The sequence below is a fragment of the Etheostoma cragini genome, chromosome 7 (genome assembly GCF_013103735.1).
Source record: "Etheostoma cragini isolate CJK2018 chromosome 7, CSU_Ecrag_1.0, whole genome shotgun sequence".
In the NCBI taxonomy this organism is placed as follows: domain Eukaryota; kingdom Metazoa; phylum Chordata; class Actinopteri; order Perciformes; family Percidae; genus Etheostoma; species Etheostoma cragini.
In genome coordinates, this window is record NC_048413.1 from 12041313 (window position 1) to 12069280 (window position 27968).

The 27968-nt window shown below is 40.5% G+C and overlaps 1 protein-coding gene and 2 long non-coding RNA genes across 3 annotated transcripts in view; 1 reads left to right on the forward strand and 2 right to left on the reverse strand.

Annotated features, from left to right (window-relative positions):
• The window catches only part of LOC117947508, a 1113976-nt gene that overhangs the window by 896177 nt on the left and 189831 nt on the right, over window positions 1-27968 (forward strand). The window lies entirely within an intron of this gene.
• Window positions 154-27192, reverse strand: b4galt5 (UDP-Gal:betaGlcNAc beta 1,4- galactosyltransferase, polypeptide 5). The gene is made up of 9 exons (XM_034876462.1): window positions 26654-27192; window positions 4945-5064; window positions 4513-4626; window positions 3373-3500; window positions 2272-2388; window positions 1916-2103; window positions 1699-1821; window positions 1131-1232; window positions 154-429 (listed from the first exon to the last, which is right to left on the reverse strand). Exons 1-9 carry the CDS (start codon window positions 26757-26759, stop codon window positions 282-284), a joined length of 1146 nt encoding a protein of 381 aa, XP_034732353.1. The 5' UTR covers window positions 26760-27192; the 3' UTR covers window positions 154-281.
• On the reverse strand, window positions 5594-16055 carry LOC117947506. The gene is made up of 3 exons (XR_004657253.1): window positions 15909-16055; window positions 8921-8926; window positions 5594-5604 (listed from the first exon to the last, which is right to left on the reverse strand). It is a non-coding gene; the product is annotated as an uncharacterized LOC117947506 (long non-coding RNA).

Below are 27968 nucleotides of genomic sequence, written 5' to 3' on the forward strand. Positions count from 1 at the left end.
GAAGGCCAAAATGGTGCAAAAGGCATGTGGAGACTGAAGACTAGTTAAGCCCAGATGAGAGGAGTGATGGACTGTGGCACAAGGAAGTGCAGCATTTATCCTTAATTTCTTATATGATTTATCCAAAATAGTTATTTGAGTCTCCTTTTTTGCATACAAACTAAAGACATTAAGCAAAGAATCAACTAAATATTCCTAAGCAGTGCTGCCACTGGTGAGATATGGCTGATGTCCCAGAGGACTTTGATTCCCAGGTGTTTTGCAGTTCAGCTGTTCCTACGTCAGTAGTCGGCTATGGGTGCAAGCATTCTGCTCAAGCTGACTGTGATGTTGGTGTAGAGCGGTCTCCTGGACACTAGGGGGGAGTAGTTTAGGTTGTTAAGACCATCCACTTTCTGTCTTTCCTTTGAGTGGCGTAGCAGACTGTACCTGCAAGAACAAGCAATCAAATCAATGAGGAGAGGAAAAATAAAAACAGTATGCAACAGTCCTGGATCCAGTGCTATACAAAACGTTGTGTTGTTCAGGTCAGACAAGTTAGATTAAGGGGCATCTCAGCAATAAAAAAACAATGAGCTAACATGTAGGAACAGGTTTTATTACCCTGCACAGTGTTACTAGATGATAAAATTGTCAGCTGACATAGCGAAACTGTTGCTGGTGTAGCTAGAAAGTGACAGTTGTAGTTATTTCGGTAGGAATGATCTACCAACAGATCACAGCAGCGTTGTTTGCATGAATACACAAGATTATTCATGATCATTTCATAGAAGATTTACAAAGAAATGATTTAATAGTATCTATATCTTAAACTTTCATATTAACAAACAAATTAAACACTTATTCTTAGATCTGTTTTAAGTAACTTGTGTGGGAAGAGAACATAATGGAATTCAGCCCTGAAGCATACAAGCAAATCACATGCAAAGTCTTTAAAAGAGTTGAAATTCTCTCAAAGTCACTACTCTGGCTTTCTCATGTGACTGGTTCATACCACATGAGCCTAAGCCTTATTCAAATTAGCTTCCATGTTTAACCAAAATGTATGTATGTGTGTGTGTGTGTGTGTGTGTGTGTGTGTGTGTGTGTGTGTGTGTGTGTGTGTGTGTTGTGCATGTGTAGACACCAACCTTCCTAAGAACTGGACTTCCCCACGATGGTGATGTGGAATTGACATGTAGCGTCCATGCTCTCCGTGTGGTCTACTAACTGTGTAATTGGCAAACCGCACCCTACACAAACATATTAATGCTCTTTTAATCCATAATGTACACAGGTGGGCAAAACAAGCATTGCTGGGATCACTATTACACACAACTATTACTTTGATAACCATACTAGCCTATTAACATTGTGAGAAACATGATATGGACATGTACAAATACAAGAGGGAAAGGCTTTGCAATAACTGCATACAAAAGGGTTCATTATATACAGAAACAATTGGTAGAATCTGTGTTTACTAAGAGTCCTTTACTGAGGGGGTGTGTACATTTGCCTGTGAGCTTTGTAGGTAGGGGGAGGGAAGTTGTGTGGCAAGGGCAAATGGACGGACAAACACAAATACTAATACAAAAGCCTGTTTTGGGCCAAATGACCCTTAAGCATGCCTTATGTCAAAAATACTGAGAGCCTTATGCTGCATCTGTGTGTGTGTGTGTGTGTGTGTGTGTGTGTGTGTGTGTGTCTTCCCCTCACCTGTTCCAGAGGTCATCATCCTCTCCTCCCCAGCCCCAGAAGGCATTTGGAAATCCATTAATCTTTTCGAATTGCTTCACCGTCAGGCCACTGACACCACCAAAGAACTCATTATACGGAAGCCTTGGAGAGACGATTACACATATTAAACTCATATTAAGTAAGGAATACATTTACTGTGTATGCCCATGGAGATGGAGACAGAATCAGGACTCACATGTAGGAGTACTTGTCAAGTTTGACCGCAAAGTGTCGGGGCATGTCCGTGCAGCCGTAGTAGTTCCTGTCGTTCTCCATGAGGTGGTCCACATCGTGGAAGACCAAACAGTCCCAGTCCAGGTCCTTCATAGCCTCCTTGTAACCCACGTTGAACAACATGGCTCGGTTAAATGGCTCCGTGCCCAGCTAAAGAAAAAAGAAAGAGACTATTTTTGTAGGTCGTAATGCAACAGCTTAACAACTACTGTAACGACAGACATTATCACAACCTGAGAAGGAGACACACTTCCGGAAACCTTTACACAGGTGAATCTGTCAATCCCTGCCAATGACCATGAATAGGTGTATGCATACCTGCTCTATGAAATAAAAGGCAAACTGGAGTCTCTGTTTTTTCAGCACTGGCACCAGGTGTCTCAGAAGAATGGGTAAGTGTTCATGTCGGTTCCTGAACGGGACTAGGATTGCTACCTAAGGGACACAAATTGGATTAGAACTCAATATAGATATAGAAAACGGCATGTATGTGCAAACACATGGAGATGCACATACTGTACATGTATGGGGACACAGTAAAACAGAGCAGCCTGACCTGCAAAACAAAGTAAACTATACTATTTGCACAAAGTGAATGTTTCTGAAAGCTGTGATCTCTCAGCAGTAGGCTAATGGGGAATTGTGGGTGAAGTCAGCACCAAAAATGGCCAACAAATCATTATAATAGTTACAGGTTCTCAAAATCTCATTTTCACAATCAGATCTGGCATGCATCCATCATAGAAGCACTGAAGCTGTAAATGTCTGTAAAAGGGAATAGCTATGACATTCCCTTGTTTTAAGTTTCTTTTGAAGCTCCACGGAAAGCAAACTGTCACAAGAAGCAACAAAAAAATATTGAGTGGCTAAGAGAGAAACAATAGAGGTAGATGAAAGAAAGATTGTTGGTGTGTGTTCGTGTGAGTGTGAGTGTGAGTGTGAGAGAGAGAGAGAGAGAGAGAGAGAGAGAGAGGTGGTTGACAGAACATTCACAGTCCTTCTGGCCAAATGCATGTGAGACAGATAAACAGATGGCAGGCAAGATTGCTCTGCTGGACAAAAAGAGGGAGTGACAAAAACGAACACATAGTTCAAGGCTAAAAACAGTACTGTGAAAACACATAGAAAGGGTTGAATCATGTTTTGCCTTTGTGTACATTTTTTTTGCATTTGAATGTCAAGCGACCACATTCCGGATTTGCGTAGTGAGCAACACATACCGGGACATGAGTCAGACATGACATTTACTGTATGTGCACTGTATGCTTTGACTAGCTGATAAAATCTCCCATAGGTGTTCAGTTTGGTTGAGATCTAGATTATTTTTATACAAAAAAAACAAAACATGCATTCCCTGTATGGGAGCATCCGCATTGCTTTTCTCCATTCATAGGCATTCTAACAATCATCCACACTTACTTTCCAGCGAGGTAAACAGTCGTTTGGCTTCCAGTGGCCTCCTTGGGCCATGTTAGGCTCTTCCTCCAGCAAGGATCTTTCCACCTCCTCCAAAGACACCTCACTCATATTCACCTCCAACCTGCCCTCTGCGTGTGTGTGTGTGTGTGGGGGGGGGGGGCAGGCAGAAAGAAAGAAAGAAAGAAAGAAAGAAAGAAAAAAAGAAAAAGCAATAAGAGTGAGGAAGAAAGAAGACAGGAAAAGGAGATGATGAAAATTTTAATGACAATTGAAAAGGGTATGGAGAAAAAGGAAGGAGGGGAAAAAAGAACACTTGTCAAAGCTTGTTGAAGCTCTCAACCATTTCACTACTCATCATTAGGGTTAGCCTAGTACGTACAGAAGCACTATGAAGGTTTACTTAAAGCGTAACTCTCGCCAAAATTCATCCTAGGGTCTTTTTGTGAATGTACTCGAGTCAAACTTTTATTTAAAAGCACATTTAGGGACGGAAGCACCACTTTTAAGATTTACCGTTTACTTGTTTTCGGTCAAATGGCCTTTTGAATGGGAGAGCTAGGGTCACCTTTATGCTAGCCTCAAAATTGCTATTTTTAAAACACTAAGAAGCTTTGCTCAAAGTATCACCAGGGGCTCTACACATAAACTCCAGCATTGAGAACATTGTTTGCGTTCACAGAGTTCACAAAAAAAAAAAGGTTTGGAGCAACTCAAGTTGGCAGTTGTTGGAGTTGAATGGACTCCATAGGAGGAAATGTCATTCTTACATGAGGCTCCTTTTTCAAACTACAAGGTAAATATTGTGTTTCACTAACGACAAAACAACAAATAATCTGTGCGGAACTAAGCTTTAGGAGAATATTAACGAGAATACGGTAAATGTTAAAAGTGGCGCTTCCGTTGTAATTATGCTTTTAAACAAAAGTTTGACGCTGTACATTCACCAAACCCTAGGTTGCATTTTAGCAAGAGTTACGCTTAAGGGGAATATTTTACTAGGCCAGTAAAACCTAAGGACCAACTGCTTTATGTAAAAGGTCAACTAACCATATTTTCTCATTTGGTGCCTTTCATACAGTACATAATTATCAGCCAAGACCAAATCAAAGCATCCAATCAAAGCTTTAACCGTAAACTTACTCATGGTGTGCAGCCTCTCGGGGCAAACCTGAGAGGGGAGGTAGGTGAAGCCCTCAGGGAGGAATGTGGTGGGAGGAGCATCACTCTCGCTCACATTGAAGTCATAGGCATAGTCTGGAGTCAGAAACAAATATGATATGACTCTCAACATAACAACCAGAATCATTTAAAACCAGTCTATATCTGCATGAGTGTAGCTGTGTGGTATTGTTTTGTAGCTGTGTGGTATTGTTTTGTAGCAATGCTTGTAGTTTGATTTGATTTAACATATACTCTATTACACATGTGTGCATCACGTAACAGTAAGACTAAAACAGCTCATTGACTTTATTTATATAACTGGGCTGGAAACTGTGTTAATTTCCACACATGTGAATGTAAAAAGTTAAGAATTCCCTATACACCTTGGTGTATCAATGTGTATATTTTTACCTGTGCCATTCATGCTATAAGCCCCTCTCACCACCTGCTCCAGAACCTGCGCCCCAATGTTCTTCACGTTCTCTCTGATCTGGATCCCTCTGGCTTGAACCATGAACACATACTCATTCACTGTGGACAGATGGGAAATGGACAGCGAGTTAAGGCATTTTTGGACACACTGTAAAAGTAACAATACTGTTTCTTTTCTGCACGTTGGAAGATACTTTAGGACAAAAAGAGAGCTAGAGCAGTTATATATAATAACCAAAGATTATTAGGGGCAGAAATACGAACAATTATTTCAAAGGAGGTCCTTAGCGTTCAGTTTCTATGCTCCTCATATGTGGAACTAACTCCCAGAAAACTGCAGATCCGCTGCTACTCTCAGTTCTTTTACATACAGACGGAAGACCTTTCTTTTTGATGTTGCCTTTCTCTAACGTTTAATTTCTTATACTGCACTGTAACTTTTTTTATTGTGTTTTATCTGTTTTTATTTTTATTTTTAACTGTTTATTATAGTTTTTTATCTGTTTCTATTTTTTTTTAACTGTTCAACTGACTTTGAATTGCCCTGTTGCTGAAATGTGCTATGCAAATAAATCTGCCTTCCCTTGCCTTCACAAAAATATTTAACTCATGACCAACATCTTCGCCCTTTCATTCCTGCTCTACTGAGAAACAATATAGAAAAATACCCATGTTTGAGAAAGGTACACCTGGAATGCAGGAAGGTTAATGCTCTTTCACCTGATCTTGCCCAAACAGATTTTCAGCCATGATGACTTAGTGAGAGGAATTTCCCCACCATACATCAAAGGGCTTTCTTTCCAAAGGAGCCAACTATTAGAATGTCCATTTATGATGATGGGGGAGGAGAATGGAGAAAGATACAACAGTCGGAAATGATTGATCAGTTCCGGCCTTCTGTGGGTTATAACTGCAATTTCCATGCTTTCTTCTACTGTACCCTTTTCGGTCAATATCTACTGCGCTGTCAGTTGTGGGTTGAGATTTTTGTGTGTTTGTCAAACAAAAAGGGCACAAACAGGGTGAAAGTGCAACATGCTGCACGGACATCACATAAAGAGGAAGCACCAATTTTCTGCACGGAACAAAACAGAAACGTAGAGAAGAGAAACGGCCGCAGCACACGTCATAAGACGGTGCTGCATTGTGGATCTCAAGCAATGACCAGCAACAAATCAGCCTTCATCATGCACATAAACTCATTACTTCTTTATAACATGTTGGAAGTCTCTTATTCAAACTGTTGAGAGGAGCTGCTGTTGGGAACTCACCAGAGAAGCTTAGTGCCAGTTACGCTTAGTGTGGGTTGACCTAGCGGTATATCTAAAACCAACAGCGGTCGGCCTGCCAAAACTGGAGCAATAGAGTGAAACAAAGAGAGGGCATGTGGTCTGTTAGCTGAAACATCTACCTTGTACACACATCTAAATTTCAGCCATGAATGTGCGCTTGCTAGGCACATGTGGTAAACGGGTTTGTGTTCCCGAATACTACAACAGTGACTCACACAAGTTTCCCAAGTTGCTACAACAGTGACTCATACACGTTTCTGATCAACAGAGGAAAAGACCATTTGTCTTAACTTCCAGGAAATTGACTACTACTACTACGCCGGTTTCTTTATTTGGATCCACATGCACAGTGCAACTAAATGGACATATCTCTGCCTCAGCGAATTTGTATCCAACTGCACAACCTCTCGGCATTAATTCAATCAGCGTTAATCTTAAAAGCAATCCAGATATGATCCACATCCTCTCGTGAACGCACTGTGTACGTGTGCGTAATATGGCTGAGCTAGAAATCCAGGGAATGTGATTTGTCATTAGTAATTGTATTACAGTTTCCATCACATTCATCTTGTTTTATACAAACTGCCTAGCTGGCAGGACTAGAGAGACTAGTGGCTAAGCGATTCTCATTTTACATCTGCAACACACAAATATTACAGTACAGCTAAAGCAAATTTGCAATAATAATAATAATAATAATAATAATAAGACTACAGACCAAATCCTGTTCAGTTTCACTGTAGACAACAAATGCACACACACACGCACACACACACGCACACACACACACACAAACACAAACACAAACGCTAAGAGACGTCTGGAATTTGATTAACGATTGCAGGCATAAATGTGCATAGAGAAGCCAAGAAAAGATGGAAAAATCTCCAAAAGGCATCAAAAGACAGATTAGACATTCATATAATATGTCACAAAAAGTTAGATTTTAAGAAGAGGTTTTTTTCTGACGACTCTTCCATGAAGACCATATCTGTACAAGTATCTCTTTATAGTGGAATGGTGTAGCACAACTCCAGTGTCTGCCAGGTCTTTCTGGATGGATTGTGGGATTTGACTTGCTTTTCAATCCTTTGAGCTGTTCTGTCTGATATTTTTCTTGGTCTTCCAGATCTTGCTTTAACTTCCACTCTTCCTGATGACGGCGATTTCTTAATTACATTCCGAACAGAGGATACTGGCAACTGAAAACACTTTGCTATCTTCTTAGAGCCTTCTCCTGCTTTGTGAGAGTCAACTATTTTCAGTTTTGTAGACAACTGCTTAGAAGAACTCATGGTGCTGATTGTTGGGGCAAGGTCAGATGAGTCTGGACATTTAAAACCTTAAGATTTACATCAGCTGGTCTTTCAAGACAATGATTGAGAACAATCCATGACACTGTCAGGTTTCAGCTTTCCAAAGGGGGCGGTGCATGCTATAAACTCCGATGGGTGCCCAAACATTTGCAGACGCCATTTTTTTGTTTTCTGTTATTTTGAAAGTGTAAATGATGGAAATAAAATCTAACTTTTTGTGACATATTATATGAATGGCTAATCTGTCATTTAATGCCTTTTGGAGATTTTTCCATTGTTTCTTGGCTTCTTTATGCACATTAAATGAAATACCTGGGGTGGCCAAACTTTTGAGCCTGACTGTACCTATACTCTGAACAGCTTTAGGCTGCAGAGGAAAGCAAACTAGAAACTCTGTATCATCTTTGCTGCCAAATATCTCTGAAACATTTTAGATTCTTTTTTAAATCACTTGTTGGATTCTCTTAAGGCGCTGATACACCAACCAGATTATCGGACATTGGATAGCCTGGCAAGGTCGTTGACTCAAGTCTGTTTGGTGTGTTGCGTCGGAGCAGCCATCGGCTTTCATTTTGGCCGATTTGACATGTTGACTCGGAAGGCAGGCAGTCGGACTCAATGACCAATCTGATTGATGGAGTGCTAACCCGGAAATGATGAGCGGGATGACCACCTCTCAAATTCTGATGGAAATCTTTTAAACTCACTTTTGTTGATCTGAAATAAAGACAGATTCAGCAAGTGCATGGCCTACTTCTTGCTTAAAATGGTTCCAGAAACTTTTCATAAACTACGAGATTGTATTCCAAACGTGCTGCCATTGTGGTCGGTTTTGAAATTCCGGAGAAGCCAAACCCACATGACGTGTTTGTCCAATCAGCTGCCGGTTATCATTTTTTGGGCGACAATACAGAATAGCGGCGCCTGCTGTTATAGCGACGTATTACGTGTTGCACAGCACGTATAGTCAAGTCGCTTCGGTGTGTTCCAAGAACATTTTTTGACCAACTTTCTAACCACAGAGATGGAGTACGTAAACACCTGATCTACTGTACACAAAGAAGTGGGCACGCAATTTGTCTCTCATCAAACCCAACGTCCAGGGTGGTAGTGCCAGGGTTATCAAGGCTACAAACTGTGACAAAAGGCCATTAACGCTGGACATGCAAGCACAGGGATGCACGTGCACACACACTGCATTCTGATGAGTCACTGGCAAGCCGCATCGCATGCATGCATGCACAAGTAAAATAAACATGGAGAATGAAGGACCCCCACAAACCCAACCACACTCTACTCCCCCTCCCCATTGTAACCCATCAAGCATAACGGGAGACCTTGAACCACCTTGTCCTCTATAGCTGCTCTCAGAGAACACACTGTCCGCATGCCAAGCCCAGCTCCATATCTCTCCCTTTCCCTCCCTCCACTTATCTGTCCTTCTCTCTATCTTCCCTCTTCATCTCTCTGCGGTGATGTCACTGTGTAATGTGGTTTGTGTCAGTTTTTGTCAAGTCCGGTTGGTTCCTATCGTTTAAGTAAACAATCTGAATGATGGATCGCAGGCTGACGGTCGGGTACAATTCCAGGCCCAGATCCTGTACCATATTGTTCTGTAACTTACGTTAATGGAAGAGAAAAACCCAAGCAACCCCCCCCACGCCTGTGAAAGGCAATTAACTCCACGTTGATAGCTCAGTAGTGGGAGGTGATCGGCCCCGTTCTGCTAGCTCCCTGATAAGAGCTGAAATGTGTGTTTTTTTTCCTTCTCCCAGCAGAAATGGTTACTGCATTCTCACACCAGACATACATGCATAGCTTTCAGGGTTTAAAGCTGTCACTCTCAGAAAGGGTCATTTTTACTGCCCCTGGATATCAGTGAGACCCACAGACCTGACCATGCATAAAGACCCAGGCAGTGGGGCACTATGGGTGCAAATACATTATTCCTCAGTGAATGCTGAATGTGTGTGATCCCAGTGCAAAAGCTGAATTAATGACACTATCAGTAAGGTTACACTCTAAATTGGCCATTCATAAATCACTTAACAGTCCATTGCAATGCCCTATTGGAAAGTAAACCGATTACTCAAAGCATTAGCGCTAAATTCCTCACAATTAACAAGAACAACCACTGTAATTTAAGTGTACTGATCAATTATCTGATCTATTATTGATCTGTATCCATATCTAGGAATGGCATGATGCTTATCACGATTATATTTATTACTTTTATGTTTTATTATGTGTCTGCCCCGATGTAGGAGGATCTTTTAAACCCTATAAAATGTGTGTTCTTTTTAAAACCATTATTGGATGTCATCGGAAGGGACAAGCATGTTATTTTCTCCTTTGACCCTCTGTACACACACACACACACACACACACACACACACACACACGAACCGATTTATGGTTTGCCATACAGACACACGCTGATAAGTAAACTCACATCCTGTTTGTTCGTCACTGACAAACCACACACAGACACGCACATAAACACACACACACATACTTATGTTTCCACTTGCTACATGTTCATGTGACTTAATTTGTTAAACTGCAAGGTCACATACAGTGTGGGTTTTTAGAGAGCATTATTAGAGGATTACTTTATATTTTGACATATGAGTATTTTGACAAAAAGTTGGTCTTCTGCGTTAATCTGAACTGTTTTTAGTACATTCCCTTGCCATAGCAAACACAGTAAGGCTGTGACAAATCAGAAAGCCCACACAGCTCTAGCATTTAAAATATTTGAGTTTCTGATTAGATGCCATTGTGATACCCGTATGGTTTTGGTAACTGGAAATACCTTCTCCTTCTTACATATTTTAGGTTGACAGGAAGAGAAGGAACTACATTCAACATTGTACTTTCTCATCTTGCACTTTTTCCATGGAAAAAAAACCCTTCTCTCCGTGTTCTGTCTCACTCAGTCTCTCTTCTTTATCTTTCCATCTGCTTCTTCTTCATATCTCCAATATATCCGAATAGAATGACAACTACCCATACATTGATAATGAATTAATTATGTTATCAATGAACGCCTATTTATAGCAAAAAAGTAAATTACACCAATGGTATTTAATATGCAATAGGGAACCAAATCCTCAAATTACTTGACATAACATCAGAAAATGTCTGTATTTGTACTTTTTCTTACAATTTATCCATCATTAAATTGCTATTAATTATTTTTTTCTGGCCATCAGTAATCATCATGTCAGCACTAATTATAACAAGCTACAACTTGAAATGCACACAGTGTACTTTATGTAATGTAACCCAAACCCCAAATCGTGTCAGTGTTTGCCCTACTCTAAATACACATGACCCAATCTGCATTAGTTACAGTGGTTTACTCAAAACAGCCATCCACCCGTTCTACACTATATTTGGCACAGCCTACCGTTTCAACACTATGTGAAAAGTCTTTCTCTCTGTTTTCAGCTCAGCTTTTCAGTTCACCACAGAAAGGAAGAATAGGAGGAGGATAGAGGCAAGTCAAAGACCATCTGAAGCAAGTTAAAATGTAATTTTGCTCTGTGAATTGGTATGTTAATTTACAGAACCACACTCACATGAGCACAAGCAGTTGCAGCTGATAAATCAGGACAATATTAGTTTACTGCTAGCTATGGTCCCATGGCACTCAAGTGGATCATGTGACACACACACACACACACACACACACACACACACACACACACACACACACACACACACACACACACACACACACACACACACACACACACACACACACACACACACACACACACACACACACACACACACACACACACACACACACACACACACACACACACACACACACACACACACACACACACACACAAGATTCTCAGAACAGATGTCATGTCAGAAATGACGTCAGCACTTCTCATTGTCCCTGGCATCCTGCCCACAACATGAGAGCATGCACTTATTCCCCTCTTCCCACTTCCTCTTGTCCGGTCAATTTCATTCATTTATTAATTTATTCAGTTGTCATTTATCTCCCAAATCTTGTTCTTCTTAGGTCTTCTACCCTCTTCCTTGAACACATTTTTCTTTTGAATTAACACTTAAGAAAAGCATCTGGTTTTTAACTGTGCTTATGACACATACTATGTCTTTGGTTTATATCTATTTTAGAAACATCAAAATCATGATTTGGATTTCAGCAAAACTTTCACACTTATTGCAAACTTTATTTATTGATTTCCTTTGTGTGACTGGCAATAGAGGTGAAAGGTGAAAAGAGTGCTGGTTGGGTGTAGGTATTTCCTAAAAGTCTTCATGACTTGTTCTATACTAACTGCAAGCTGCTGTTGCTCATCACCACACTACTTTCTGACAGCTCCAGTGCACACGCATACATCCACAAACACACACACACAGGCAGATACCATATTGCCTTGATGCATTTTGTTTGATACTTTTTCATATTTTATCAACATGCTAGGGTGAGATTTCAGATACTAGTGATTACATAACCTCGGGTCACGTTTTTCAGTGTCGAGAGTCAGCAGGAGCCTGCAGGAGTACCATTGATGGAAGCCCGTTTGTGCATGTGTGTGTGCCTGAAAAGCCCTGAGCACATAGTTAGGGCTCGTTGTGTCACTACAAAGTGTCAGTGACCAAACTTCCAAACTGTAAGTAAAGATTTGAGTAGGGTACAAATGTCTCTTTCTATAGACAGTAACCAATTGTTATAATACATTGCAAAATGTTTAAAAAATGTAAACAGTATCACCAAAAGGCTCAAAAATACTGAGGACTTTTTTTGTGATCAAATTTGTATTTTTCCAAATCTGGAGGTTGAGAATAACAATGAATGTTCAGCCTCTAAATACACCTGAAATACTGGACGTGGATAATTTTAAAATGAGTATACAAACATGGTATTCATATTATGACAGACTTTTTCTGAGTTGGATGCCTGTGTCTGAATGGCCTGAATAATTGCAACTTGCAATGTTGTAAGTTCCACATGAAAAGATAATTCAAGAATATTGACCCACATAAGATTTAACCCCCTGCAATAAGTCTAAAGGTAAAGTGCAGTACAACAATGCATATTTATAGACCAGTGATAGTAAAATACTTTATACCATCATTTGTGAGGACAGAAAGGATTGTGCATGTAGGAGAGCTATCTTGCTTTAAAAATGAACTCCCCTCCAGGGCTGTAAATGCAATCATGCATTAACTGGTGGCTGCCTATCAGCAGCATTTTACTTAACTCTGCTTTACCCATTTATTCTTAGCTCTGGCAGCAGCAGCTTCTGTTTCAAAGAAGGAAGAGGGCCTGAATATAAGTGCCATATTCACAGATTACTGTATACAGTTTACTGTTAGTGTCAATCTCCTTGCAGCTATTTCCTTATTTCTTACCCTCTCAGATTCAATGCTGCTGTAAACTGCCCTGGTTAATCAATGACACTAATCAATCGATTAACCTTTAGAAAGAGAACAAACGGCACTGCTGTCTTAGCTAATAAACGCAGCATGACCCTGTAGAGGAAAATAGTGAACTTTTCCCACTGATAAATAACAAAGATAAAAAGTGGAGCTGATAAAATACATCATAAATATGTGCAATTTCATATGTGTCATGGAAACTGTATTGTAAGAGATGACCTCTCAAAGATAGCATATCACGCAGAAACACAGCATACACTAGCACGCCTGTAGGGACAGCAGGGGGTCTAGTTTGAGTTCATGTTTGGTCTTGCACTTGTTACTCTGCCCCTCCATCTGCTCTGCTTGGGTGAGTATGTGCGATTGTATGTGTGTGCACTTACCCACCTGTTTGTGTGCATGTGTGACCCTCCCTTGAGTAACTCTGTCTGCCGAGCCACTACATGCCAGAGAAACACAGGGACCATACGTAGCGACGATTATTACATAACAACAGCACAGTGGTGCCAGGACCCCTTGTTTTCAGTCAGCTGCAAGCAAATACTGGAAAATAGTTCTGAGTGACTGAAAGTGAGAGATGGAGTTTGGGGCTGTATGTATATCTGAATGTATGTATGTGTAAACTTTGAGAGACACAGAATTTCTACTCCTAGCAAAGACTCAACGCTCTCTCATCTTTTTCTCTATTCCACTGCTGCCTGTATAATTCTGTGGGTGGATAAGAAATTATATGCAGGGGAAAATACCAGGGTTATTTCTTTCAGTGTCTACTTAGTTTATATTAGGCCCTACCTTTGGTCTGAAAAGGATATCAGCACATTGATGGGACTATAGAGAAAAGAGGAAATGGCACTGTTATAGGTTCTCAGTTTTGAGGAAAGAAAGAGATTAAGTGAGACAAGTGTGACAAGAGTAAGAAGTTGCGGCAAGACAAAGTGCATTTATCTTTCATCATCTTTAAATAAAAGAGCTAAGTGGGGGGGGGGGGGGGAACAGAACATCTATTTGGCTGAAGTCATATTTGGTTGATATCAGGGTGTTATTTGCAACACTACACAATAATACCACGTATTGCCTCTATTCATAAATTCATCTGTTAAACTGTTTAACATTTTTCAATATTGAAGCAGGACATACAGTAGCTGGTGGGAAGTCTAGAAATACCAATTTAAATCTTTAGCATTAAAACAGAGCAGGTAGACATGGGTCTGGGATGCTAATAACTTTTAAACAAGTGTTGTACTCTGTCTGACATGTAGGGTGGTTTTCAGGCTTTTGGCTGCTGTGGCAAGTGTGCCTCCAGGTGGTGATAACCCTCCCAAACCGCTCTTCACTCCTGCTACCCCTCCTTGTCCACTGCTGCCTCCATGCCCATTTGATTGCAGTGTTTCTTGTGTCTGGAGAGGGACAGAAACTGCAGGTTTCATCACGCTTTAACTCTGCTCCTGCCAATGTCATGTCAGTTTTTTTCCTCAATGTGCCCTCTCCGCTTTCTGCCTTGCCACAGCTTTTCAGTCTTTGTCTTTCCAAAGAACTCATCCGCTAACTTAGCTGCCCAAAACAGTTCCAGTTTTTGTAGGGCGGGGGTGAATAGTAATTCATTCTCGCAGTGCCCCCAATGATCCCTTTTGCCAGCCCATATCCGCCTGCTTTTATATTTGGCAGTTGCCCAGAACATTCTTGTGTTTTTGCAGTTGCTCAGTGTACTGGGTCTACAGAGAGCATAGACAGCAACACACATGCACACAAACACACATGAGTAACTAATGATGACACACACATGCAAACACACACACACACACACACACACACACACACACACACACACACACACACACACACTTTCTCCTATGCGCTCTATTTTCCTACACCCCTCCCCCCCACCCCCCAGCAGAAAGATGAGGTCTCTTCACAGCTGGAGGTTACTCCTGTTGACTGAACAAATGGGCCATAGCAGGCAGCTAGTATACCACGCTGCCGCAGTAGCTACATACAGTTGATCAAGACACAGGAAAAACACACAAGCCCTGTAGCTTTCCTCATCTATTTCTCTGCAAGGATGTATCTGCTGTAGCTTAATGTTTCAGGTATTCCATTAAACACTGTGGTTTGAGTATACGCGCCTAAAATCACTGTGAGACACAAGGAAACCTGGCTAATCACACCAATGCTAAATTAAAACCTTGTTCTGCCTCAATCAACAAATGCTGTTAAGTGACTTTCCTTGGAAAAGGGTTATAGTAAGTGGCATAGTAAATAGTCCCAGTACTGACTTTTAGTATACTGCATGTAATAAATATTTGTCTTTGTATGTATAAGTAGTAAATTGATTAAGGAATTTCAGATTTAAGATACAAACTTGTTTCTGCCAACGTGAATCAAGGTCGTGACACAGATTCTGCTAATACTGCATAGAACAGCATGTTTTACAGTTGAGTCTGGTTTCTGTTCAAGTTAGATTTGCTTTGGATACAACAAAAGAGGTCAAGTATAGTCTAAGAAAGGAGGAAGCTCTGTCCCAGGGACAAAATAGTAAGAATCAAGTTTAAGAATCACCACTAAAGTGTGTTAAAAATTAGGCTCAATTTTGTGCAGCACTAACTCCATCTGACAATCTCATCAGGCCACTTTACCAACGAGCTTCTAGCTGCCCTCCTGAGGTTTTATTAGAGGAGCCTTGTAATGAAGCTCCCACGTAGATTCTGTGCTAATTAATTGTGGTTACTGCCACGGCCAACCTAAGGTGTTGATCTAGATACCTAAGACTGAGGCAGGTGTGGGTTTGTAGGCAGCATCACTATATCCACTTCAGTTAGGTTGTGTTTCAATGACTAGCAGTGCATCAAATTACGTAATCTCCTTGTCATTTTAATGGGGCAACTTTATTGGTGATTTTCATCCCGACATTGTTCAAAAAAACAAAAAAAAACAAAAAAAAACTATCCAGATAAATCGCGCCCTCCGGATAGAGTGAATTTGATTGCGGTTGGATGAGAAGTATAAACATGTACCATTCCGACACCCTTTTGGTTTGTACGCAATCCATTGCACCTGTACATGAAACAAATCACGTCACACTACAGCTAGGAAGTAGCAGACGGATTTAGCCAAGTACGAAGACGTCTGTTGCAGAGACTCCAGAGAACTCGAGCGAAATGTCCCAACCAAGCACCAGCAAGGAGGTTGGTAGCCAGGAAGACCAGCCAACCCTTCTACGTCCCCGGCTGTACCTGGAAGAACCTTTCTAAATGGTTGGATTCAATAACAACTCCTTTCAAATGTTCTGGAAGCTCTGTGCACCCAAGTACCACATGCTAATTGTTTCCAATACTCGCCGTTGAATTTGAAAAAGCATAGATATTATTTTTTTTCTTACATCACTTTCTTTTCTACTTGAAGTAGTTTTGAAACCACTACTTTTACACTTCTACTTGAGTAAAAAGCTTCAGTTGATACTTCAACTTCTACAGAAGTCTTTATAAACCATAATATATATTATATACTATATACTTCTACCTGAGAAATGAATTTGAATACTTTTGACACTTCTGTTCAAAAGGAATATATCATATTTTTATTCAAATGATTATAGATATGTGGGCATGAACTAGTCGGAAGTCTGTATGGAAAACAACAGGTTGCCATTGCCCGTCCAGAAGTAAAGATTAGATAAAGTATCAAACGCTTATTGTGGGAAAACTTTAAAAACAGGTGCAGTTATCACAACCATTATCTATACAACCAGCCATATTCCACCCGTCATGAACATTTGTGTTTTGATTATGCCTCACTGGCACTATTGCGGCTACAAACTAGCTCATCACAAGTTACAGTTTGACTGCCCTCCTAACATTACTTCCTTCACACCACATGACCAACGTAACTATGGTAACAGTCTCCATAACAATGAGAGGCCCATTCCAGGTCAAACAATGACTGGGATTCTCCTCAAGATGATTAGGTTACATAAATGATTAGGACCTTCAGTCTGCCTCTGAAATGACTCACAACTCTCTATCTGATAATTGGTACACCTCCACCCACCTCACCTGCATGAACGGACATGGGTCATATTACAGACAACAGAAAAAGACATGAGACTTGGGTGACTATTTGTCTACGGATCACCTCTAGAGCACCTTTGTTTGCTGAGTCTTTCTACAGTTGGGTTAGACAGACTGAAATTGCAGTGACACTACCTAACAGGAACAGGAACTCCGAGTGATGGAAGCTAAAATATGAGCACAATAGGTAATCTAAAAAATAAGGAAACTTTTTGAAATCGGTGTGAAACTTCAGGTACACATTGTCAGAAGATTAAACATAAAGAGGAAGAAGCAGGTTTTTTATAGATCAACATGAGTTTAATAAATAAAGTAATGCTATAACTCTCAAGTTTAGTGAAAAGGAATCTGCTATTATAGTTTACTAACATATATTGGTAAAACGTGTTTTGCATTTTTCTTCCTTGTTAAATATAGTAAGTATTGGCGGTCTGTGTATATAATAATTAAAAAATCCATTCATTTTGAGAACTGGAGACTGACATAATGTTTACTTGTTTATACCCGAATTAATATTACAATGGAATACATCAGCAGCAACAGGTTAAACCATCTGTTCACCATAGATCCTCAATAGATCTGCACATACTGCATTATCACATTTATAGAAAACAATATGAAAATCTACAAATATAAACTGAATTGTAAGAAGTGTTCAGACAAAATCAAGGACTTATGCATTTCTTGCCTTCTGCAATCGTAGGAAAAGAATGTTTTAAGGTACTTGCCCATTGGCAAGTTAGCTTGCTTGCTAGGAGGCTCAGTTTCTAACCACGGTGAAGAGGGAGAGATGTCTACATTTTTTATAAGTTTTACGGTATGGAACATTAGTTTATTTTGTCATGTGTAGGTATGTAGATCGTTTAAAAGGACATGTTAATGCTGAAATAAATATGCCTAAAGAAGTAGTTATGTATCTTGTTGTACGTTTGACCTCTTATGGACATAATGTGCAAAATTAAAATTCCAATAGTTAGAACGTTTTTTATCGGATCATGAGATGAAATTGAAAGACGTTAAGAGTTTTCTGTGTGCTCACGAAAGTCATTTGCTTGGGTTCCTCAGTCCCGTTTTTCTTCTTGTGCACTAATTCGCTCAAGCTGGATAGCCAGTCAGAAGGAATCCCCTCACCAAAGTCTCCGACGCCAAAACAATCTAGGGCGACGACAAAATTCCAGACAATCTCCATGGTTTGTCAGCACCTTTAGATTTAACAATGTCCCAATCAAAACGGTTGTGCTAACCGTGTCCTTTTCAGGGTTACGCTCAGTGTTCCTGCATATACTAGTAAACCATATTTGAGGTGTACAGTAGGTGTATTTGTGTTTGTGTGTGTAATGGGAATAGCAGGCAGAGTGTCACATGGTCAATTAATAGATTTAAGAGGATTGCTCATGCCTCTGACTGACTCACAAGGTGCAACCAACTCCCACTCTATTGATGTTTAACTAAATTCCATTGTTAATAGAGTATTAAGAGTCACATGTCCTTGGACTGTGCACCCACAACACAGGAATGTAGCAAATGACTACAGCAGGCAGATTTAAGTGTGAAAAGTCTAGAGATGCAATCAGAAATAACAATGTTGATGTGTTTATATAAATGATGGGTCACATGTTGAACTGGCCTGTTAGTGGTAAATAGAAAAAAAAGTCAAAGTCATTTACACTAGTTGTAGTGGCTTTTACTGAAGGTTCTCCTTTACAGTTTACAGATGTCCCAGACAAAGAGACAGTCCATGGACCTGTCCCAAAGGACTGTATCCTTGGGGATTTGTTGTCACCCCGATCATCATGGGAATAAGGGTGGTATGTTTCTGTGGTTGTTGTGACGACAAAAATGTGTCAGTCTTGGTCTTGGATGGGAACAAGGCCTCAGGGAACCATAGCAACAGCAGTGAAAATGTCAAACGCCAGACCTTAAGTGGTCTAGCTGGAGAGATTTCAGTGATTGAACTGCTATCCATGTTTCCCTTTCATGCTGAATTCATATGGTTTTACATTCATTGTTCCCACAACTAGAGATGTTACTCTTTTTTTTTTTTTTTTTTTTTTTTTTTTAAATGGCAACAAAACATTACAGAAGTTAAGGCTGCAATATATTACACTGTAGCATGTCTGTTTATTCACAGTGGAATCTATCTGAGGCAGCTTGGCACCAAGTTAATGTTTCACCCCAGCTATCTCTAGCCACTGGATATTACCCTTAAGAGGCTGGCTGGACTGTGCTAAATGCATGGATCAATTAAGCAACAGAAGGAGGAGGGAAGGTGAAGCGGGGGTAGCATTACAGTGGGGAGTAGAGCTTGATGGCTTAAAGAGTGCCAGAGAAGCTCTACTGCATTTATACAAATGAGGCATCAGCACAGAAGCAGCATGAGCACTGAGTACACATGGGCACAACTATTGCTGTCTGTGCGTGTGCTTGTGCGTGTGCGTGTGTGTATGTATGTCTCTCTCTATCCCCCAACCGTCAGCGTTAGATGGCCGTCCACCAAGGGTCAGGGTGTTCTGTCTGAGGTTTCTGCCTGTTAAAAGGATGTTTTTCCTTGCCATTGTCGCACCAAATGCTTGCTCTTGGGGGAAATTGTTGAGCCTCGCCACTGCCCTGCACCCAGACAGACACCTCTATTACCCCAGCAAGTAGATTTGTGTTTGACTAATTCTAAGCGCAATGGTTATCACAAACAATGATCTAAATACTGATGTCTATAAAGGCAGGCAGTTACAGTACAGCTAGAAGGGATTTGGAGTTTCTGTTCTATCAGTGGTGTAGATCAAACGTTCTTCATTTATCAGACAGTGCAGACTCAGCTAATCAATCTAGCATGAATAACATCAGTTCTATTTGCGCTTTGTGCAGTACGTTAAACAGCCTTCTCCTATAAAAAGTTAATGATCTACCCACATTAAGTCCACCAGGGTAACGTGTTAGCTTCTAAACAATGCTGTCACAAAGACATGATAATATAGGCTACATATTTCCATTTCTAAGTCTATATAATACAAGGCCCCACATTTGATCTGTCTGATATTTACCAGCTGCTTCCTTCTTCAATACCTCTCCACTTCAAGTGCCAGTTTTTATCCAAATTAGGATTTAAATGTCCTTGGTTAAAGGCAGCTAGCCGCTAGTTGTTATGTTTGGCTTTGCAGGAAGTGGATGCCCAAACAGACATAGAAGTGTGATGACAATCATATACATGTGCACACTAACACACAGGTTGGAGAGTGTGAAGCATTCACACACTTTCATTGTGGCTGAAGCCGCTGTACAACGGCCACCCTCTCATCAGATAAACACTCACATCAATGGCGCAGCATCAGGAGAAATTCGGGTTCAGTGTCTTGCCCAGAGCCAGGAATCATACCACCAACCTTCTGATTGCTAGGCAACCCCTCTAACCACCTGAGCCACAGTTGCCAACAAAATAAAATCACGTGGCATAACTTTAATGTCAACAAGCAATAGGCTGTACAGCAAGAAAGCAGAACGGTTTAAAAGCTTAGCATTATTTCAGGATAGAGGATATATAGATGTAAAGTATACACCTATGCCTCAATATCCCAAGAGCACATATTGCTATACTGGTGCCAGTGTTGTTGATGTATCAGAAGAGACCGCATTAAGATGAATTATTTGTCCCAATTCCTGATCCACACCAAAGTTTATTAAAGTTAAGCATATTTCACAGTTTTAAGCAAAATACGTATACTGTAGATAAAGTCAAAAAGCGGTCAAAAGCTGAGGTTCGCATGTGTTTCTCGGGTAGCTTTAGTACTACTTCATTAATTCTTGAAGTAAATACAAAATGTGTCTGCTTTTTAGTGGTGATATTCCTTTTAATATTCCTGCACGATAATGGCCAAAATGATAATCACAATTATTCTGATCAATATTGAGATCAGGATTAATCATCACGATTATTTTTTGATTTTAACCAAAACTAATTTTACTGTCACAAAGGCTATTAAAAAAAAATAAAGAAATAAATAAATAGCCTAGGATATATAAAAAATAAAATAAAATGAAAAGTCTCTCTGAGAAAGCTCCTTCAATTGTTTTCAACAATTACCGATTAAAAGAGCTAGGGAGAGAGGGAGAGCGTGATGGACGATGCTACTCACAGAGTGACAGCTGACTCATGAATGGGTCCAGCACGGATGTGAATGGCGGGTCAGCAAAGTTACACACGTGGTGTGTATGAAATGTCTGTATTTTTATGAACTATGATATTTTGGCACTGGGTCACATCTCTCGCCAAGGTCCAGCAGGCTCCGTCTCACACGCTATTATTCGACGAACTGACATTAGTTGCATTCAATAACTTCTTCTGTGTTTTTCACCGTGGCGGCCGCAAAAGCAGAGAGCTACCAGCGGAAACACTGCTCCAAATACAAGTTTGCCTCTCATGCTTAACAATATACAGCTTTGTTATTAACAAAAGTGTCTAATCACTAAGAACGTAAAAGCAATACATTATGCCGTTTATAAAATAAGATAACGTCCTTACCTCACCTTTTTATTGTTCTACACATATGAATGATAATACAGAAAGCTACTTTAAAACCCTGGAGCGTCTGTCCTCATTATCTATGTGTCCGCATGGCTTCACACGGTGAAGCAACCCGACACTGTCATGACTCAGTACCGGCTGCCAGCAGGCCACGCCTAGAAATCAACACACTAAGCAGACATATAGAGTATTACGTATAGATTTAAACAAGACACACGCACACACACACACACACACACACACACACACACACACACACACACACCCGAACACACGCACACGCAAGCCTAGTCTCCAGAAACAAAGGCAAGCACCTGGTTTCTTTTTTCTTGCTCTTACTGGATGTGGAGGTGTGTGTGTGTGTGTGCGCATCTGTGTTCGGACCTATAAATAGAGCCTGTGTCTTCCCTGGATCTCGCTCCAGTGGGATTCTCTCATATTTTAATTAAATAAACTGCTGCAATCAAGCCCAGCTGTGCCCTCCATCCCCAGCCTGCATCAGTCAGTATCAATGCTCAGGGGCAAAATAGAGGCTGGGGTGGCAGTGCATATGAGTGCATGGAGATAGAAAAACCGAGAGAGACACACAGAGGCAGACGGGAAGAGAGAGAGAGAGAGAGAGAGAGAAAAAAAATGGACTAAGTTGCAAAACTGGGGCATTCTGCACTGAAGCCACCTGGGTATCACAGGAAGCCCTGCTCAGGTGTTCTGGATGGGTTCCCCGATGTGCAAACCAGCAGAAAGGAAATGGAAAGGAGCTAAGCTCATCTCGTTCATCCGTTATCGACCTTCTCTTGCCCTTTTCCATGGTTCCGTTTCTTCTTTTTACTCTGAATTATTCTGCTAATTCTTTGCGGAGTCCCCTCCCATATGGTCTCTTTCAATAAATCTGTTCACCTTTAATGAGTGGCTACCATCATACATAAATATTTGTTGCCCAGATTCCCCATTTGAAGAGATGTACTGTATAGGAGACCCCAAATAGGAGGATTTTGTAAACATTTTATGCAGAAAGATAATTATGGTTATCGGAAAAGCTAGAATGATTATACTCGTGCTGGGATTATTTATTGAGTATGTAGCTACAGTATAGTAAAATAATTTCACTGGCATCTCTGAAGCCCCCTCTGAAAACTCCCCCTGCTCTTTAAGGGACAGGGCAGATTTCACGCGTGCAGTAGGGTGGTTAAAGTTAATTACTGGAAGTAATATTAATACATGGGCATTAGCTCATGCTACGGTTATGTGAAAGATGTCCCAGCAAGGCTGTAGTTGTCTGATACAAATTAAGAGTAACCAACAAATGGAGTCAAACCAACACAGTACCCAATAAGGTGAATAGGTGTGTGATCTCTTTGAACTCATCTCTATCCTCTGATCATTATTCATGCACATCCCACACAAAGCTGTCCAGCCTTCTTTTCTCATTATAAAACAGCATCTTGTAATAGTATCTTTTACATATTGTTATAATATTTCCATTCTTTTGTTTTGTACTGATGATCTTGTCTGTCGCAGTACTTTACTTTGTTGTTTATTTCCTTTTAATATGTTATTGAATGCATCCAACACACCAAAACAGATTCCTTCTAAGTGAATACTTACTTTGGATATAAGTCCTATTCTGATTCTTAAACACAAACACACACACAAAAGAATAGAGCATCTTGTGTGTGATGCTTGATGTATCTCTCAAACCTCTCTGTATCATGAAACCATTTTCATTTTGTTAAATAGCTCCACTATACCAAGAGGAGATTCTACACTAAAGATAATGTATTCTGTTGAGGATAGATAAATCCTAATGCTCCGCTGTGGTCCAAAAGGTTTTTGTTAACAGGCCACATTGCAATTGTGCATCTCTGACCACAGCATCTGAAACCTCAGCTAATGCCCATGCTTCAATATCACAACCGGTAAGTAATTCATACCACCTTATGTAAAAAAAAAAAATTTTTAAATAGAGCCGCAAGTGGCGTTTCGCCGAATCAAAGCTTTTTCTCTCAATAGCGACTTCAAAGTAATGTCACACACGTGGTCCAACGCCGTTATAAAACATATCCTGCAAGCTTAGTAATGATTGGACAAACAGTGCATATTGTTTAAAATGCCTACAACTGATTGTCAAAAACATTTATTTTCAATTCAGTCCGATATGTAGCTCAGTCCAGCTCACGGCAATTTGAGAAAAGCAGATGACCAACACAAAAACAATTGCTAGTAAAGCCGCGAGCTGCGATTCCAAGCTCGAATCTTAATTTGCGTCATTCCACGTCCACTTATTGTGCATTTAAAGCGCCCCCGATTGGGTTCATATTTCTATAGAAGCACATGCAAATCATTTCCAGTTATTCCCCCAAGTTTCATGTTTCTAGCTCATTTCAGCTCACAGGAATTTCAGCCGGAGCCGCAGACAACAAATAATAACAATAACTAAAACAGACAAACATAGAAGTGTTCTACCGCTTTGGGTTTGAACCTTAAAAATAAAATTAGTATTGCATTAGTGTATTCCTGCTGCTAGAGCTCCACCAGACACCCTAAGTGTAAAAGACTAAACTGTAGCTTCTAGTAACAGCAGCATAGGCTGCCTTGCTCCTGGTTACCATCTATAATTAATGGACTGGTGCTGCTGGTCCTTGTCCTCTTTCTGAACAAACCCTCATTACACCACGTGGCCATTACAGCCCTACAATAGTCAACACCCAGGAGGATAGATACAGCCAAAAGCAGCTCTCAGACAGTTACCAGAAACCATCAATACTTGAGCAGGAAAAAGGGAACAAATGAATGAAGGATTATTTTTACCCATGGTTGCTCAACAATTTATCTGTTTATTTGTTTCACATTTAGATTATGTTGTAGATGGTGATGTTATTGGGATTTACACAGGCTACTCCAGTCAGTAAAGTGTCCTCCACATGAGAATTGATTCACTTATTGATCAAGTTGTCCACAGCAGGTAAAAAGCGTGAATGGATCAATACCCATTTCGATGTGTAAGTAGGACCAGTTCTGTCTTTGATGTATTAGAAAGGCTACACATGACATAAACACTATTTCACTCATACAGTCACTCTCTACTCTAATAATGACTGGCTCTCATGTTTGGCAGTGAAAAGTCATTACTTATTGATTGTAAATGTGTTCAGTTCACTTTCTTGTGTAAACTATAACATTGGTCTATCTAAGTTAGGGTACCGAATTCAATACTTTTTAGGCACCGACTAAATTGCCTCTAAAGTATAGAATATTGAAGAATACCTTGTAACTCAATAACCAATTTTCAAATAAATCTCATCAGCGACAGTGAGCCAATAAGAATGCAGCATGTTTCTACCAAGATCTGATAATGCTCGTGATTGGCTGTCTAAAGTTACACCCCGCAGAGGTAGGCAGTAAAAACTCAACGTGACACACAGAGAAGGGGCTCACATTGTATGAGCTGCAAAATAATTGTGTTGTAATGTTGTACTTTTGTTTTGATCTATACAATTGGTATAAAAAGAAGTATCGTTTAAGAACCTGTATTTAAGTCATGGTATTTTCTAACAATCCCAGCCCTGGGTCATTGTATTTGGGCTCAAATAACTTCAGTACACAATGTTTCAAAGAAGTCCAACCTTGCTAAGCATGCCTGTTCAGCAAGCACAACAGGATATCCAACTAACTGGGACTTAAGCAATAAGGCAAGTTCCAAAATTCCAACTGCACTTTGTCAAATATTTCCTTGTGAACTTTTCCCCACAATTGAAGTATACTGTATAGACAAACAAGTAGTTGCTGCTCACTTGCACATTCATGAGTGTTAACAATTATAACAGATCTGGGTGGCCAGATAGCTCAGTTGGTAGAGTGGGCGTCCATATATATATAGAGGTTTACTCCTCAAAGTAGCGGGCCCGGGTTTGGCTCTGACCTGTGGCCCGTTGCTGCTTGTCGTTCCCGTGTCTCTCTCTCGAATTACAATACATTATGTATTAACGTTAGCTGAGCAGGTTAAGCTACAAGCAAGTGACGGAGGCTCAGGTAGAGCGTCTTCTGCCAATTGGAAGGTTGGTGGTTTGATCCCTGGCAAATCAAAGTGTCCTTGTCCATTGGAGTGTAAATGTGTGTGAGTGTTTATCTGATGTCCTTGTACGACAGCCTCGGCCAGTGTATGAATGGTTCCTGTACTATGTAAAAGCCGCCATTGAGACTAGAAAAGCACTATATAAGAACAGTCCGTTGTACACATTTTTGGACATCAAATGGGTGATATACTAAAACAGAAAAAATAGCATGCATGTGAATCTCTGTATCTAAGCTGACAGGATGAGTTGATGGCCTCAGCTAGCAGGTGTCAAGAAAAAAATAGATAGACTGAGGTTACACACATGTCCGCACACTCATTCACTGAAAGCGACAAAGAGTGATAGAATAAAACAGAAGGGCGGGATGAGGTGACACATTAATATAATAATGATAGCAGAAATTCAGGACATTCAATGTTACACAATTGCATGTGACTTACACACAGCAAATTATGTAAGAATGTATATGTTTGTCAGTGCTCTCTATGTTAACACTGACTTCACAAATGTGATTTAGGCCTATGAATTCATGACTCACAACGTGACCTTTGCTCCGCCAAAAACAGTCAGACAGAATGATAAAGGCAAAGTAGGCTACACATGATTAAACTTTGGCTATTCTATGGATGCCAACAATAAACCCCAAATCAAAGCCAAATGCCATATATTTGCCTGTGGCCCCAGTCACTACTATACACATAATAATCATAGTGTTAGGCCTGCTAACATCAGCATGAATAGCAGCCATGATGCTCATCAGTAGCACTATTATTATCATGGTCAGGTACATGAATATTAAAGGATCGAGTTCCAGCATCCAGCTGAGTCTCTTCATCGATTGGGAGAGATCCAGGCTCAGCAGAGGAGCATGGCCATTTCGCCTGTCCACACTCCCAAGCCGAGCTGTCACACATGACCTAACAGCCCATGCAAGCAAAATCACCTTTCCATAACGTCTGATTATTTCAAATACAATCTTAAATTTGTTTTCACTTACCGATTCCGGGGGCGGAGTAGATGAAATACAAGGCGGAGGTGGACAGTGAAAAAAGGAATAAAAGCCCAAGGAATGACCTTCTCCGGAAACGCAAATGTGTCGGCATTATACAGGCAGCGCAAGCACACACAGGCACGTTAAATTCAACAACGATAGACCAGCTCGGATGTGTCCAGATGCCAAAGACAGTTTTCGGCGGACAGCCTGGATTAAATGAGCCGAGTAGAGCGGCTTGTCTGCGGCAGCGATGAGGAGCCAGGCGACGAGGAAGTCAGTCTATCCGCGGCAGGCAGTCAGCGCAGGAGAGGACCTGTATTTAATTAAGACATTCAAATTCCATTCCTGAGAGGAGGTTTCGGTTTTAGATGCCGGTATATCCGATGCCGAAACGGCTGCTGAAAACGCAATTTAGCCTGGCCTGGAATTTTCAGTGAGGGACCATCATTTGTCTCACACACTACGTGGGCGATGGTGTGTGACCGCTCCTGCGCTTTGCCTGCCCGCCTACTAGCCCTATATGAATGGGGCTGCCTCTCCGCAAAATGAGCAACCTAAAGTGGGCGTTAACGGTACCCGACAAAACAACGTGCCGACAACGTAACCTGGCGACCAACCATTCGAACGAACATAATATGACACTTTGATGTTATGGCATATTGTTTCAAGCCAGTGCAATACTATTTTGTTAACAGGATTAATTGGGTCTGATGGTTTAACTAGCTAGCTATGTGACTAATCCAAGCACCAATTTAACTATTGTCAGCAGTAATCTGCAGTTCACTCTGAAACAAAATGCAAGTATGTATTCCTATGCGCTGCGCCATCGGAGTGTATTTGATTTGGCAATGTTTGAATGTGTGTGAATGCATGGTGCGTTCCTGTAGGAGACTTTATTGATCCAGTGGTGAAATTCACAAGCTGCCAAGTTAAGCGGAAGTACTTTTGCCTGTGTTTTAATGAAAGTAATTCAAAAGTATTGTAACGCATTACAATTCAGAGACAGTAATATTGTAATATAGTTACTTTTAAATGGCAGTAACTAGTAATCTATAATGTTTTTTATTTGAATGACTTTCAATTTGGGAATATTGTGCGCAGAAGTATCTGCCATTTTAATTATATATGTATGCATGAATGTATGCATATACATATTTTATTTTAATCTTTTTTTATTTTTACACGTTTAAATAAAGTAAACTAAACTAAAAAATGTACATTTTGGAAATATGTCCACAAGGCCTAATGGCCACCGAATAGAAGAGTATGATCTTGCAGTGAAATGATATAAATTGCACCTATCTGATAATACTACTGC

What these genes read in the sequence shown, in the direction of transcription:
- b4galt5 (XM_034876462.1), bottom strand. Translation starts at nt 26,759, where the DNA reads ATGCCGACACATTTGCGTTTCCGGAGAAGGTCATTCCTTGGGCTTTTA. An exon ending in CTACTCCGCCCCCGGAATCG is followed by an intron (nt 5,065 to 26,653) that starts GTAAGTGAAAAC and finishes ATCTGTCCACAG; the next exon opens with TGAATGAGTATGTGTTCATG. An exon ending in CTTGACAAGTACTCCTACAT is followed by an intron (nt 1,822 to 1,915) that starts GTGAGTCCTGAT and finishes CGTCTCTCCAAG; the next exon opens with GCTTCCGTATAATGAGTTCT.